Below are 15,766 nucleotides of genomic sequence, written 5' to 3'. Positions count from 1 at the left end.
ATGTGCGCATCAAAGTGCCAACTCCAGACCCATATCCATATTTCAACCGCAAAGGATATCATTCCATAAACATCCAGCTCATCTGTGATGCCGACATGAATATCCTGAATGCAGTTACCCGTTGGGGGGGCGGGAGCCACGACTCCTTTATTTTACAGAACAGCAGTGTGGGCATGCGTCTTGAACAGGGGGCTGCTGGAGACGCATGGCTCGTTGGTGAGTGTTTATCAAATAGCTTATTTTGTGCCTTTTCCTCTCACTTTTCCTCTCACTACATGGAAATTCAATTCACAGGATCGCATGGCTAACCATTATCCGATCTGTACCATAGGTGATAAAGGCTATGCCGTGGCTCCCTGGCTCATGACCCCCCTGTACACCCCCCAGACCCAACAGGAGCGGGCTTACAACGAGAGCCATGTGGCCACACTCTCCGTCGTGGAGCGCACCATCGGTGTGCTGAAAGGCCGCTGGCTGTGCCTCGACATAGCAGGAGGAAAGCTCCTTTATAAGCCCGAAAAGGTATGAAATACAAATGTATAGTATAACCTCCACATTACACCAAGACCTGAAAAACAGTATATATTTATGCAGTCTATGAATTAGGTCCCATCTACTCCAACAGGTATGCAAGATAGCCATGGCCTGCTGTGTCCTCCACAACATTTCCAAACGCCATGGTGTCCCCCTTCCAGAAGAAATCCCCCCCACCCATAGACATGCCACTGGACCCACCTATTGGTGCTGAGGACAACAGGGCAGCACTGGCACTGCGCCAACAACTAATTGCTCGTTTTTGAAGTAAGGATGCATAGACACACGAAGCAAATTAAACATTCAAAGTATTTTTATTCACGCCTGAGCGCCCTTGCTATTTCTTCCACTGCTGCAGCAACACGCTCCACCGCCGCCAGCAACAGCTCCTGATTCCGGAGCACCGCTGCTGACACCACCTCAGCCCGGTCAGGAGCTGGCGCGGTGCGCGCACCAGCTCCTGACCGGGCTGACGTGGTGTCAGCAGCGGCAGATGATGAGGAGGAGGAGGATGATGATGAGGGAGGAGGCGGGGGGGCGGCGGCGGCAGCAGCAGCAACAGATGATGATGATGGTGATAATAATGATGATGATAATAATGAGGATCGTCGGCCAGATGACGTGCTTGCCATCTCACCATCATCAACCACCCGTGGAGCTGGAGGTGGAGGTGGTGGTGGAAGAGGAGGTGGAGGAGCAGCAGCAGCAGAGCCGTGGCTCTGTGCAGAGGCCACAGAAACATCAAATTCACCTGTAATAAAAAAAAATCACAATTATTTGATGAGCTTTTATTCCTTATTTATCTTGGCCCCTTCAATTTATTTTCATTTAGTTATGCAACAAGCGAGGCTGCTTGGAGGGAGTACAGCCTATAGTTTTGTGCTCATTATCAAATAAGAAGCAGGCCAGTTATCAGGTTTAGAATGGGTTGATTAGGATTTATAGTTTACATACTATCGGCTGAAGATGCCCCCGCCATGGCGTCCGTGTCCATTCCTGCCGCGGAGGGGACGCCGGAGATAGCCACATCTCCTATTAGGAGAATAGTTTAATAGTCAAATCATGGGACAAATGTAAAGGTATGGATCAAAATAAAAATTGAGTGGTCTACATACCAATGATGGCGCTTACGCGCTCGTCGAGGGGCGACGGTGATGGTGCTGTGTCCGGCCCCCCTCCCGTGGCAGTACGGCAACTCCGGCGCTTGGCCATACGGCTCTTCACTGAGGCCTTCATGTCCGTCCACTTTTTCTTAACTTCTTTCGGCGTCCTTTGATTGATGTAATACTTTTTTAACAGTTTGCAAATACAGTGCAAGGTTCTTAAAGTGAACTAAAACTAACAAAATAACGAAAACTCAAATTAGTTTTCCTTAACTGGAAAAAAAAAAAAAGGCCTACACCAAACAATAAACGATAAACTGTATTGCGTGCTTACAAAACTAACTAAAGTTGTACACAAAATGCCCTAGTTTTCGCTGTCAATTTATCAGCTTTTTGGGATATGAAATCCTAATCCATTTATTCTAAAGGGAAGATAAAGTTAAAACTAACATAATTAAATTCTCCAAACGAACAAAAACTAAACTACAATGAAACATCCAAAATTATAACCTTGGTACAGTGGTATGATTATGGTGCTAAAACAGCAGAACACAAAAAGCCTGTTGTGGGCCTGTGTATTATATTCACCTTAACACGACACTGACCGCATTGACATGGGTTGTAATTTCTTCCCACGCTCCCTTTTTATCTAAATTACAGATTCCTTGAGAAACTGAACTGAAAATAATTATTTTGCGGCGTTCTACGCCATCAAGGAGCACCTGAATCTCGCTTTCAGTGAAATTGCGTTTCTTTATTTTTGGTGCCATGGCCAGATTTGATCAGAGACAAACTGCTGAGTCACGGTTCACGCCTTTTATGGTGCAAAATGGGGCGTGGAGCAATGCAAATGAACCTCTCAGAACATTCACGCCCAGCTGGCTGTCATTATAATATAGACCTGGTCATACGCACGTCTCTGTGATATACGAACCCCTTTGAGAATTGCACGTCAGTTTGTGAGTACCAAAAATACGACCTCCTTTATTTACCCCATATTTACGACCAGCATAATGAATCGGGGCCATTGACCCGGAACAGGAAGCGGTTTTGTCACCTTCTGGAAACGTGGGTCTACAGTTAACCCATTAAGACCTGAGGCACATTCTACAAATGACTTCTAAACAGTGTTGGGCATTAACAAGTTACTTTTAATATATTACTATAATATTATTTTACCCAGTAACGAGTAGTGTAAGGTATTACTCTGCCAAAACAGTAATATTATACCATATTACTATGTTCAAAATATTACATATTACATATTACTCAGGTTTTGTCAGCCTTTTGAAAACATTTTGTTTAAAAGGTCAAGAGAGATTGCTGCTTTATTTTATAGCCCTTTTGGCTTATTCCAAATTTGATTCAGTTCTAAAAGGAGCTGGCTAAACAGATTGTGTTGTTGTACGTCTCTTTTTTTGCCGGTGGGGGGGGGAGTAATGTGTAATATAATATATTACTCTTGATTCCAAGTAATAAGTAATATAATAGGACTTGTTATGTTATAAGTAACATATTACTCTCCTGAGTAATGACTGCTTCAAAATCAAATTAAATTGATAGAAAATAAGTATTTTTTGGGGTGAACTACTCCTTTAAATATGTTGTTCCAGGGACCTCGAGAAGCAAAAATTTGAGGTACAAATGTTCGCTTTAAAAATATATATATATATTCAAAGAGTTGCAGAAATGTTCAAGATTTATCAAAAATGGCAGATCTACAAGCTCGTAGCGCGGCGCTCGGTGCCGCGCTATGAGCTTGTAGATCTGCTATTTTTGAATAGCCCAAAAAATATATATCACAGATGCGTTGGGTTAAATGTGTTTACAATGAAATGGAAAAGTTTGAGAGCGGGTGAAGTTATTCTTCCAACAAGATCCCAACCTTTTGCACTTTCCAAAATGGTCCTAGGAATAGAGAAATACACAGGACAGGTCACATAATAATGTCACATATCCTCGTGGCTAGGCAGAAACCTTGCATCTCCATATTTCAACTTTTTAGGGTTTTTTGTGTCACCCAAAAGTAGCAAAAAGGGCCGATCTACCAGCCCTCAACAGATCAGCGCAAATAGTGCTACTTTTGAATGTGTTGAAAGTGAAAGTGGTGTGTTTGGGTTTCATAAATATTGAACCTATGAAAGGTATTAAGGGTTTGACTAAATAACTACGTTTTGCGCCACGTGTCGAGCTTGCAGATCTGCTGCTTTTGATACTTTTGTGACACGTTGTATTATGATCAAGTAGGGCGTTAATTTACGAAAAGACACAAAAGGTTAGAATATGGAGCTATACAAGGTTTCTGCCCGACAGCAACGATATATGACTCCAGCATCGACCTGGTAGTCACAGTGCAAATAATGCAATGTAACCAGTGGGGGACAGTAACAAAGTACATTTATTGGAGAACAACTTAAGTACATCTTTTTGAGTATCTGTAGGCCTACTTTTAACTCCGCTACATTTCTAGGAAGGGAAAAGGGACCATTGAAGCCCTATTTGAAATATAGTGAAGATAGCAGAGCTACAAGCTCACAATGAGACACGTGAGCTTGCAGATCTTCTCTTTTCACTATTATTGATATATTCGTTTTAATATTTATTCTGAATTTTCTTTTTGGGGGGAAATGTATAAATTGTACTTTGTAATGTATAATTTTGAATACTTTATTTTTTATTTTTTAAGCATCTACTTTTGAACACAAGTATTTTTAAAGTATAGAGATATAGTATCTATACTGACTCAAGTACTGGGGTTGATGACTTTGTCCATCCACTGTCAGTCACATTGTACTAAAACACCTTTACTTCTTGAAAGAAAAGGACATCTAGCAAAGTTCACATTTGTGTCTAATCTGGAAGAACAGCAGTAGGCCGTTGACAGTTGATCTGATGAATAATATTGACGTAATGACTTGGTAACTAACTGGTCTGATGCAGGTATATTCTCTGTTGAGCTTCATTCCATCCACCCTGTAAAATTATCCGAATCATTTGCTACATTTGAAAAATAATTGACTAGTCTAGGAGTGATCATTTATTGTTGACCTATTTCTACCATATAGTGCAGGTTTCGTTCAATTTCGACTCCTCTGTCACATGGTACTATTTTTTGTGTCATATATTTTGTGCGTGAGTAGGCTGCCGCGGCGCAGTGATTCTGGACACAAACAATAGTACCATGTGACAGAGGGGTCGAAATTGAACGAAACCTGCTCTATATGGTAGAAATAGGTCAACAATACAAATGACGCTAGTTTTTTAAATTAATTTATTTTTAATGAACGCCCCCCACCAAATCTACTAATCTACCGGAACTACTTCATATTCATCAGAACCGGACCATAACCTGACCATAACTCTGACCACGGGACTCGGGCAATCAATTAATACCTTTGCAACCACTACATTAATTAGGTATTTTTACTTTGCTGGAGTATTTCCAATTTTCAATAGTTTTACTTCTACTCCACATCTCAGAGAAAAATATTGTACTTTTTACTCCACTGCAATTATTTGAAAACTTAAATTACTATAGTTACTTTATATATTTGTATTGTTATTACAAAACATACATGTATCACTTCAGCCCTATTTACTTCGGCTGTTTGAAAATAGCGAATCTACAAGCTCACAATGCGTCGCAATACGTTTTGAGCTGGTAGATCTGCTATTACCAAAGGATTTTCATAAATTTTAGACATATGATAACTTGTGAAACGGGACATTTTGCCTAAAGAGTACTTTTACTTTTGGTACTTAAAATATATTTTGATGCCAATACTTTAGTACTTTTACTCAAGTACATTCTGACTACCGGAGTTTTACTTGAAACAGAGTATTTCTGCATTGCAGTATTGATACTTTTATTTAAGTAAAACAATGTGAGTACTTTTTTTCTGGGTGGTTGTAGTCTACCTGCTCTTCTGCTGAGACATCTCTATTCTGTGGTCTGGTAGGACACCTACTGGTTGACAAGAGGTACTGCATTAAGGTCAAAGCACACACTATTCATCCTCTTGTCTTAGCAGGCTTTCTGTTACAGCTCTACTGCAGTGGTTCTCAACCTGAGGGGGGTCCCCACATGATTTTTGATGGGGTCCCCAGATGACGGTGACCTTTTTAATGCCTCAATAATTACTGCATCAAAAGTAATCAACAAACTATACTACAAAAACTGCCAAATTGTCAAATAATATAAGAAAGAGGCAAAAAGGCAATGTATATCTGGGGAACAGAGTAAAAAAAATTAATTGCCTCAACTCCTACAATTCCAAGTGCTTGTTAGGGTGGGGGGTCCCCAGTTCAAATACGATTATTTTGGGGGGTAGCCGCCTGAAAAGGTTTAGAACCACTGATTACTGACTACAGTAGACATTTCTCTCTTTATTTATTTTCCTTTATTTTTTTTCCCTTTTTTACTTTTTTGGAAGGAAAAGGGAAGTTTTGATATGTTCAGTCCTTGCAGTCATTTCTGGACACTCGCCCGGAGAGAATGCCGTCTGTGTGCAGCTCGTGGAAAAGTGGAGATATTTTTTACTAAAACACGTTTTCTGCCAGACCTTTCGAATGGATATGAAAGTAGAGGACAATATCTGACTCCAAGTCACAGGAATTAATTATTGGGTGAGTACACAGTCTACACGACGCAGCAAGACACATACATGTAAAGGCCGCCCAGATCAGTATGCTAACTGTGCGGGATTTTAGCAGAGTAGATGTCATTTCCTGTGTTCTAGTGCATTTTGTGAGTTTAATACTTTTATCAGGCCTGCTTTACTAGCATAGGGAAATGATGGGTAAAATGTCACCCTTCTCTGATTAAAAACAAAAATTAGGCCTACAGAAATTGATTTGCTGAGTGAAAAAAATGTAAGACCCGTCTTAAATGATAACCATTCATTACTTAAAATTGAATATCTCTGTATGATTGCAGGCACTGACCACAACCCCCAAGCGGGGGTCTGGGGGTAACATAAATGTAATTTCCTGCTGTGTTCTGGTGAATTTTGGGAGTTTGATACCAAATCAAGGACAAATCCAGGAGAAATTATAATCCAGGAGTCCAGAAGGAGATATGGTTGAAATGAAGGAAGACTTCTGCAGGATCTAGGAGGGTTGGCACTTGGCAACCCTGGATCTATGCTGTGTATTTGGAATGCATGAAATATATGTAATATTGACAGACATTGATTCTAGGGCAGTGGTGTAAACTAACTAAGTACATTTACTTAAGTACTGTACTTAAGTACAATTTTGACATATTTTTACTTTACTTGAGTATTTCCAATTTTCAATACTTTTACTTCTATACTGCACTACATTTCAGAGGCAAATATTGTACTTTTACTCCACTACAATTATTTGAAAACTATAACTAGTTACTAGTTACTTGTCGCGATGCGACGCATTGTGAGCTTGTAGATCTGCTATTTTCAAAGGATTTTTAAGAATGTTATACATTAGAAAACTTGTGAAACATATTCTGCGTAACAAGTACTTTTACTTTTGATACTTTAAGTACATTTTGATACCAATACTTTTGTACTTTTACTCAAGTAAATGTTTTATTCCGAAACTTTTACTTGTAACAGAGTATTTCTATATTACAGTATTGGCACTATTACAAATATTTGGAGTCCTACTTTTTCCACCACTGTTCTAGGGCTATCTATATACAGTACACCTTGATTCGACTCTAAAATGTCTTAAAGTACTGCAGGTGTGTCAGCCTTCCGTTTCAACAGGGGGCGCAGTAGAGCTGCGTCACTCGTTCCACTCCCAGCCAGAATGCAAACACGTTGACGCGGAAGTCAAAACAAAACAGCATCAACAGCTGCAGCCCAGCAGCAGAACCACGGGTGTTTTGGGGGAGTTTTAACATCGTTTTGAAGTTTTTACACAATTTCAAAGGGTTTTGATTTATTTTCGCTGTGCTTTATTGTTGTTGTTGTTGTTTTTAAAAGCCCATCATTATGTCTGAGATCGCCATGCTGAGGCTGCTGATCAACGAGCGGCTGACGGCGGCGGCGGAGGAGATCTTCTGTGTGTTCGGCAGAGCGCTGTGTGACCTGGAGGAGAGGCTCAGCCTGAAGACCATGGAGCTGGAGAGACAGAGGAGGCTGCTGGACCTCAGCGTCAAGCCCCAAGTCAAGATAGAAGAAGATCCCCATCACGATGCAGGTCAGAGACTAGCCAATGGTTCACATGACGCTCGTCTGTCACAAGCGTCATGGCGCAACTTGTTCCTGGTTTTGGAAATGTCTCCATTTGAGCCCGCACATCTACATAAACGTTCAGATTTCAAATATAAAGTGTTTACCCCAAAGCCACGGATGTAACAAGTTGAAACGCTTGGGTCTAAGTACCCGTATCTTCCGTATTGTTCAATAAAAGCATTTTAATCCGATTCGGTGGCCATTTTCTCAAAATTTCCGTTATGCTTTCAACTACGCGCCCCTATCGGTTGGGAGGTGTATTGCACTCTGATACATCGTAACTATATGAGAAAACGGCCGCCGATTGGATTAAAATGCTTTTTATTGAACAATACGGAAGATGCGGGTACTTTAGCCCTGAAACATGACTGTCATACAATTAAGCGTCATGTGAACCATGGCTACGGGTACTTAGACCCAGGCGTTTTGACTTGCTACATCCATGGCCATGGGGTAAGCACTTTATATTTGAAATCTGAACGTTTATGTAGATGTACGGGTTGTAAATGGAGAAATTTCAAAAACCAGGAACAAGGTTGCGCCATGACTGTCATGATATGACAGTTATGTTTCAGGGCTAGGCAGAAACCAGTGGTGGAAACACTACTCACATGTTTGTTTGTTTTTTACTTAAAGTTGTACAATGCAAAATCACAAATAACGATTTTTAGCAACCTCTGCTGGTCACTACCGTCACTGCATACAATTTCCGTAGTCCTCGATTACCCAGAATTCCATTCGTTTTCACCGGAAGCCGGAAGCGTTTCAAAAAGCGATCTTTTAATTGTTTTATACTATCTACGGATCGTTTCTCTTAGCCAGTGGAGCATTAGTTACCATGAGCTGTGCTTTCTTTTTCTGTTCTTTTTCGATCTTCCAATCCTACATTCTCTTAAAATCAGCGTGAGGTTCCTTTTTGTTATTAGCGCGCTAGTTCCTGGCCAAACAGGAAACCGTTGCGGTAGTTCCTGGCCAAACAGGAAATCAGTGCATTTCCGCCTCCGTTTTCCGGCCAGATGACGTCATTTCCCCGGGAAAGTCCCCCCCTTCACCGTTCAATAGTAAATATATAAATAAAAGGCTTCCGGGGGTGAAATTCATGGAGTGGGTGTTGTGAAACTTTTGCCACTCACAAAAGATATACAATTTAACTTTATTTTTGTTGAAAACGTTACCTAGTATGCCTTTAAGTAATGTATCGATACTGCAATCAATGTGGAAATACTCTGTCTCTCTTACAAGTAAAAGTCCTGAATTCAACATGCAGGACTTTTTAGGTATGAAACCCTCCTAGGAGGGTTTCATACCTCTCCGGTAGCCGCAAGAAACTCTTATTACTCTTATTTCTAATATCTGGAATCTAGAGTTGCAATACCAACCCTTGACAGCCCACACATCCAGTCTGATTGTATTAAACAACTTTAACTCACCAACATTGCAGCTGTACGGAAAACTTGAATTATCCTTTTTCTATCTGCAAAGTTTTTGTTTCATAAAAATCCACCGTAGACATGCTATCTTTAATTAAATCATGTATTTTTTTTTTTGCAAATCTTTGAATATATATTTTTTAAAGTGAACATTCGTAACTCAGATCTTTGCTTCTGGGGATTCTACAAATGTCTTCTAAATCCTAACAGTTTTTTGAAAAAACGTATATTGCTATAATCAGTGGTGCTCAAACTTTTCCATGTCAAGGACCCCCAAAATGATATGTATTTGGCCGTGGACCCCCATCTCAAAATATGTTGTTCCAGGGACCTCCCAGACGCAAATATTTGAGTTAAAAATGTTGGCCTTAAAAAAAAAAAATATATATATATATATATATATATATATATATATATATATATATATATATATATATATATATATATATATATATATATATATTTATTGATTTGCACACATTTTCAAGATTTTTCAAAAATAGCAGATCTACAAGCTATGAGCTTGTAGATCTGCTATTTTTGAAAAGCCAAAGTATGAAATAATGGTTAGATGTGGTTTACACAGATGCGTTCTCGGTTTTAAGTGGGTGAAGTTCTTTGTGCTTCACAGATCTTCCTCAGCTCCTGGAGAGCGACTCCGCGGCGGCGAGTCTGGAGGCGTCCGAACTTCCGGAGGAACTTCCGTGCGTCAAAGAGGAACCGGAGGAGATGTGGAGCGCCGAGGAGCGAGGGGACAACGAGCACGTCATCAGGATGACGCTGATCCAGACCGCCGGCGTGACGGACAAACACCCCGAAGGACCGAACCCCCCCCCACCGCCGCTAACCGTCCACCGGCACGAGACCCCCAACGGCTTGGACTGCGAGCCCGGCACGTCGTCGTCTATCACGCGAACGGACGCGCCGCTGCCTCCGCTTGCGAGAGGTCCAGTCTTGTCTCCGCACGTCGCCAAGTGCCGAACGTTGCGTTCCGGACTTCCCGCCAACCCGCCCTACGTGTGCAGCGTGTGTGGCAAGGCGTTCGGCCAGCGGATGTACTGGGCGGCGCATGTGCGTCTCCACCGGGGCGGCCACGGCGCCCTCAGGGACCGCAGGGACAACAAGTCGTTCCGCTGCGACATCTGCGGCAAGTGGCTGACCCGGCTCGACGGCCTGGAGAAGCACCTGCGGGTCCACACCGGGGAGAAACCCTACGGTTGTCACCTGTGCGGCAAGCGGTTCAGCGACAACTCCAACTACAAGAGACACATCCGCAGGCACGGCGGCGGTGGGCCCCGAGGGGACGCGGCGATGGCCGACACGTCCACGGACATGATGGGGGTCCTCCAGGACACGCAGTGATATCTCGAACATCCGCAGACAAGGCTGAGAACACACTGATGTGTGACACATTCACAGATACGCTGGGGGGGCCCCAGGGGTCCTGAAGAGACACAGGGATGTGGGACATTTCTACCACCTGCTGTGCCTGTCCTCTCCTGTCATATTCTGTTCTGTTCTGTTCTGTAGAGCCAGACCGATGCCATGTTTTTTCCGTCCGATGCTGATCCCGAGTCCTAGAGCAGTGTTTCTGGGAACCCCCAGGGGTCCTTGAGGGGGTTCCAGGGGGTCCCCAGCTAAATGAGTAACAGTTTAAAGGTAGTGATATTTTTTGGTTAAAACAAAACGATTTTTGTTAAAAGGTTAAAGCTCTATATTCTGATAGTAATCATCGCTATAGAGTGTTTGTTCAGTAACAGGGGTCTTTATTTTTATTGAATATTTTTGTTAGGCAGAAATGTTAAAAACAGCACAAGTACAGTTAAAACACTTTGTCGAAAAGGTCTGTACAAAAAAGTCCTTGTGATCTTGTTTCCATTGAAGTCCTTTGAATATCCATGTCTCTCCAGCACTTTATTAAACAGAAAATACATTTTCAGGTAGGTGACAAAATGTCAGCCAATCAGGAGAGAGTACCCATTTATCAGCTTCATTCTTATAGTCTTCCAGTTCCAAATGTGTCTGCTCATTTCTTTGTGTCATCCCTTCCAATTTCACTTGTTTAATCTATATCCTGACTGAGTTCTCTATCCTGATTGGATACATTTGGTATCCCGACCTGAAAATGCATCTTCTGTTTATTAAAGAGCTGGAGAGACATGGACACTCCTGTTACTGAACAAACACTCTATAGCAAAGAGTACTATCAGAATATAGAGCTATTTAACACTTATTTTAACCGAAGAAAATCACTTACCCTACCTTTAATGTAATTGTACTTTCAGCAGCTAGAACGTATTAAACCATTAAAACTGTGGAAGCATCTGTGTCATTTTAGATTTTGGCTATTCAAAAATAGTAGATACAAGTGCCGTGCTATGAGCTTGTAGATCTTTTTTTTTTGCAAATCTTTGAATATATATATATAAATTATATTATATAACTCAAATCTTTGCTTGTGGGGGGTCCCTGGAACAAAATATTTTGAGATGGGGGTCGGCGGCCAAATACATATAATTGACATGAGAACCACTGACATAGAAACATACGTTTTTCTGAAAACTGTGAGAAGTCAATTTGTAGAATCGGCCTCAGGTCTTAATGGGTTAACTCAATGAGAGAATGTATTCACCTGTTTCCTAGGCTATGTATTTTCCACTTCCTGTCGATTTCATTGGATATCATTGGTCATCTGACCAGTTTCATTGGATTTCATTGGATCAAATCGACAGGAAGTGGAAAACACACAGCCTAGGAAACAGGTGAATAAGAATGAAAATTCGGATCATTGGTTTCACTCTCTACACCTACAGTATAGACAGCCAGGGTCCCTGACACAAAATCCTGTTAAGTGGGGGTCCGCAGCCTTATATACGTATCAATCTGGGGTGTCCTTGACATGAAAATGTGTGAGAACAAAATGTGTACATAATTGCCAAATCGCAATTATTTGAGATAATAAATATTCATACATTTTCCAAAAATAGCAGATCTACAAGCTTTACGCATTGTAAGCTTGTAGATCTGTAGATTTTTTAAAAGTATAAAATTATTAAATATGTCAGTAATTTATTAGTATATTTAAGTTATTTGTCATATCTGCCCTGTGCAAATTTTGATTATGAAGCCTAAAAGGCAAACAGAAACATGTTCCAATGTTCAATGCCCAAAACGCAATTAAATTGTTAATCTTCAACTTAAATGTTGTATTGAGATAGCCCTAGTGAGAACAACTGTCCTGGACCAAGGGTTCCTCAGGCCGCGACCCCCCAAAATAATCATATTTTAACATATTTGCACTTGGAATTGTAGGAGTTGAGGCATTAAATTGAGTTTGGCTCGGTTCCACAGATAAATATTGTGAGCTTGTAGATTGGCTATTTTCACAATGGTCGCCTCTTACTCTGTTTGATATTTGACAATTTGGTATCAAAAAGGTCTTAAAAGTCAACCCATTTAGACCTGAGGCCGATTCTAAAAACGCCTTCTAAAACCCAACCTAAGTTTTCTGAAAACATTCAAATTCTTACAAAAAAAATGTATACAAGAATATATTGCTATATTTATAGCAACAACTAATGAGACACAGAGGTGGCTCACGGATTGAAAGGTATAACAACGTATAGGACGTAAATTACATTGGAGCAGATGAGTGTGCAGGTTTTATAATTTTTCTTCAATCCAATAAATGAGAAATGAGACATTCTGCATTATGAGTAAGTTTAATGTGGTACTGTAAGTCTATTTTGACAACAATACTTTACTACATTCTTTACTTAAATAAAACTTCTGAATGCAGGAATTCGACTCTTAACAGAATATTTATAGATTGCGGTGTATTGCTACTTTTACTTAGACACAACATATGTGTGCTTCTTCCACCACTGAGTTTAACCACTGAAGTCCTTGTATACAGTGGAAAATAATAGAAAATGTTCACCTATAATTATGACTTGATTGAAAGTTGTTACAATTCTTCACACAAGCAGCTTTAAATAACTGATTTTGGTTTTCAGTTGGAAATATTCCTACCAATTCAATGTTTTTTAAAAGGGTTTATTTATTTCACTAATTAACACTTTAATTAAGCAAAGAGCTGCTTTCCATTCATACATGTCATGAGTCTATTTGTCCAGCAGGGGACAGCAGCGTCCAGGTACTGTGTTCTATTCATTTACACTGACTGAAATATTTTCCTGCTTGATCTTTCAATTATGTTTGATTTTTGTTTTGATTTTATCTACGCTGGAAAAATGTTTTAATAAAAGCTGGAAAATATTTGTTTTTCAAAGAACATTTTGATATATTTGTCAATAAATAATTACCTTGGTTCAAAGCTAATTTTGTGTTGATTATTTCCTAAACTATTGCATATTCAAGTGACTTGAATGTTTTCATTAAATTATTTTCTTAACAGTATTTGATATACAGTATATGTTGCATATTTAGCAACAAGTTTACAAGCTTTTTTGTCATGCACCGTTGCTCCGATCCGCACCAAACTTGGCACAAACACTTGTTCAGGGGTCTGCCATTAGAATAGTCACACCCGGGGCCATGAGCGGCCCCCGGGGTCCACAGCCACACTGTTAAGTGGTTAACATAATAATGTATTTATTTTCAGGTTCTGCGGAGCCCCCATAAAGGTCTGATATAGAATCACCCATGGTCTCAACAGTCTCAAGAGTCACCTGACCTCTGTTCATAAAAGTCTAAACATCTTTGTTGTCCTTTCTGGTGTCTGGCCACTGGACCTTCTGAGTACACTAGAGACGACCAGTTCTCTTTTTTAATTTCAAGGACCTCCACAACTCTGAGAGTGTACAAATGGAACCAAATGGTTCCATTTGTACACTCAGAGTTACAAACATGTATTTTGAGCCTCCTCAAGGAACCACGATGGTCCCAGGACCGCACTTTGAGAACCACTTCTAGAACAGGGGTGGGCATGAGGCCTTTCTGGGCATATGATCTACTTAGCAGTTTTTTTCAATACTGGTGAGATCTAAATTACTTTCACCAGACAGTGAAAATCACTACCGCTTTTGCTTTATATTATAGCCTGCTAATTCAAATAAAAATGCAATGCATGTTCTCACTTCACCGTCAGTTGAAGGAATGTTGTGAAATGATTTGTGGTTTTGCCAAAAATAAAAGGGTATTTCCTAGTTCCTTCTATTCACCATTACCGTGCAGTTGCTGAAACAAATAATACTTTAAAATTCTGCTGACAACACGATCCAGTTTCATGCACGGTACACAAATATGCATACGGCTGATATTTCACATCCTTCATTCTTTTTCTCCGCAGAAAGTCTTTCAAATGTCCCTTTCTTCTCCATTTCCCATTCAATATGACAAAAAAAAAAGAAAGAAAATATGAATAGTACTAAACAGGTTTAACCCATTGAAACCGGGAACGCATCTGTGTAATTTTTATTTATTTATTTGGGCTATTCAAAAATAGCAGATCTACAAGCTCATAGCGCGGCACAGAGTACCGCACTACGAGCTTGTAGATCTGCTATATTTTTGAAAAATCGTGACATTTTATGCAAATCTTTGAATATATATATTATATTTCTAAAGCGAACATTTGTAACTCAAATCTTTGCTTCTGGGGGTCCCTGGAACAACATATTTGGAGATGGGGGTCCACGGCCAAATAGATATAATTTTGGGGGTCCTTGACATGAAAAAGTTTGAGACCACTGATATTATAGCAACATAAGAAAAAAAATAAAAAAGACTGTTAGGATTTAGAAGACATTTGTAGAATCCACCAGAAGCAAAGATTTTAGTTTGAAAAAATCGATTTGAAAATATATATATATATATATTCAAGGATTTGCACACATTTTCACGATTTTCCAAAAATAGCAGATCTACGAGCTTGTATATATGCTATTTTTGAATAGCCAAAGAAATCTAACTACTAAGCAGGTTTAATGGTAGTAGTCCAGTACTAACTACTAAACAGGTTTAATAGTAGTAGTTCAGTACTAACTACTAAACAGGTTTAATGGTAGTAGTCCAGTACTAACTACTAAGCAGGTTTAATGGTAGTAGTCCAGTACTAACTACTAAACAGGTTTAATAGTAGTAGTCCAGTACTAACTACTAAAAAGGTTTAATAGTAGTAGTCCAGTACTAACTACTAAACAGGTTTAATAGTAGTGGTCCAGTACTAACTACTAAGCAGGTTTAATGGTAGTAGTCCAGTACTAACTACTAAACAGGTTTAATGGTAGTAGTCCAGTACTAACTACTAAACAGGTTTAATAGTAGTAGTCCAGTACTAACTACTAAAAAGGTTTAATAGTAGTAGTCCAGTACTAACTACTAAACAGGTTTAATGGTACAGTCACAGGCAACACAGTAACAGGTAACACAGCTGGACCTTTGATGTTTCCAGGGCCATTCCTGTGTTCATTCACGCTGTGTCGCTCCCCTGATATGATTGGTTGGGGTTCACATTCAA

At 40.0% G+C, this 15,766-nt stretch overlaps 1 protein-coding gene across 1 annotated transcript; it reads left to right on the top strand.

The window, feature by feature from the left end:
- The first annotated feature begins 7,472 nt into the window (after positions 1-7,472).
- LOC308095238 (uncharacterized protein) lies at positions 7,473-13,616 on the top strand. The gene is made up of 2 exons (XM_080442219.1): positions 7,473-7,820; positions 9,917-13,616. Exons 1-2 carry the CDS (start codon positions 7,613-7,615, stop codon positions 10,645-10,647), a joined length of 939 nt encoding a protein of 312 aa, XP_080298345.1. The 5' UTR covers positions 7,473-7,612; the 3' UTR covers positions 10,648-13,616.
- The last annotated feature ends 2,150 nt before the right edge of the window (positions 13,617-15,766 follow it).

This window comes from Gymnoscopelus braueri (genome assembly GCF_963280865.1).
Source record: "Gymnoscopelus braueri genome assembly, chromosome: 11".
NCBI lineage: Eukaryota > Metazoa > Chordata > Actinopteri > Myctophiformes > Myctophidae > Gymnoscopelus > Gymnoscopelus braueri.
Note: the sequence above shows the minus strand (reverse complement) of the source record. Positions and strands in the feature narration are given on the sequence as shown.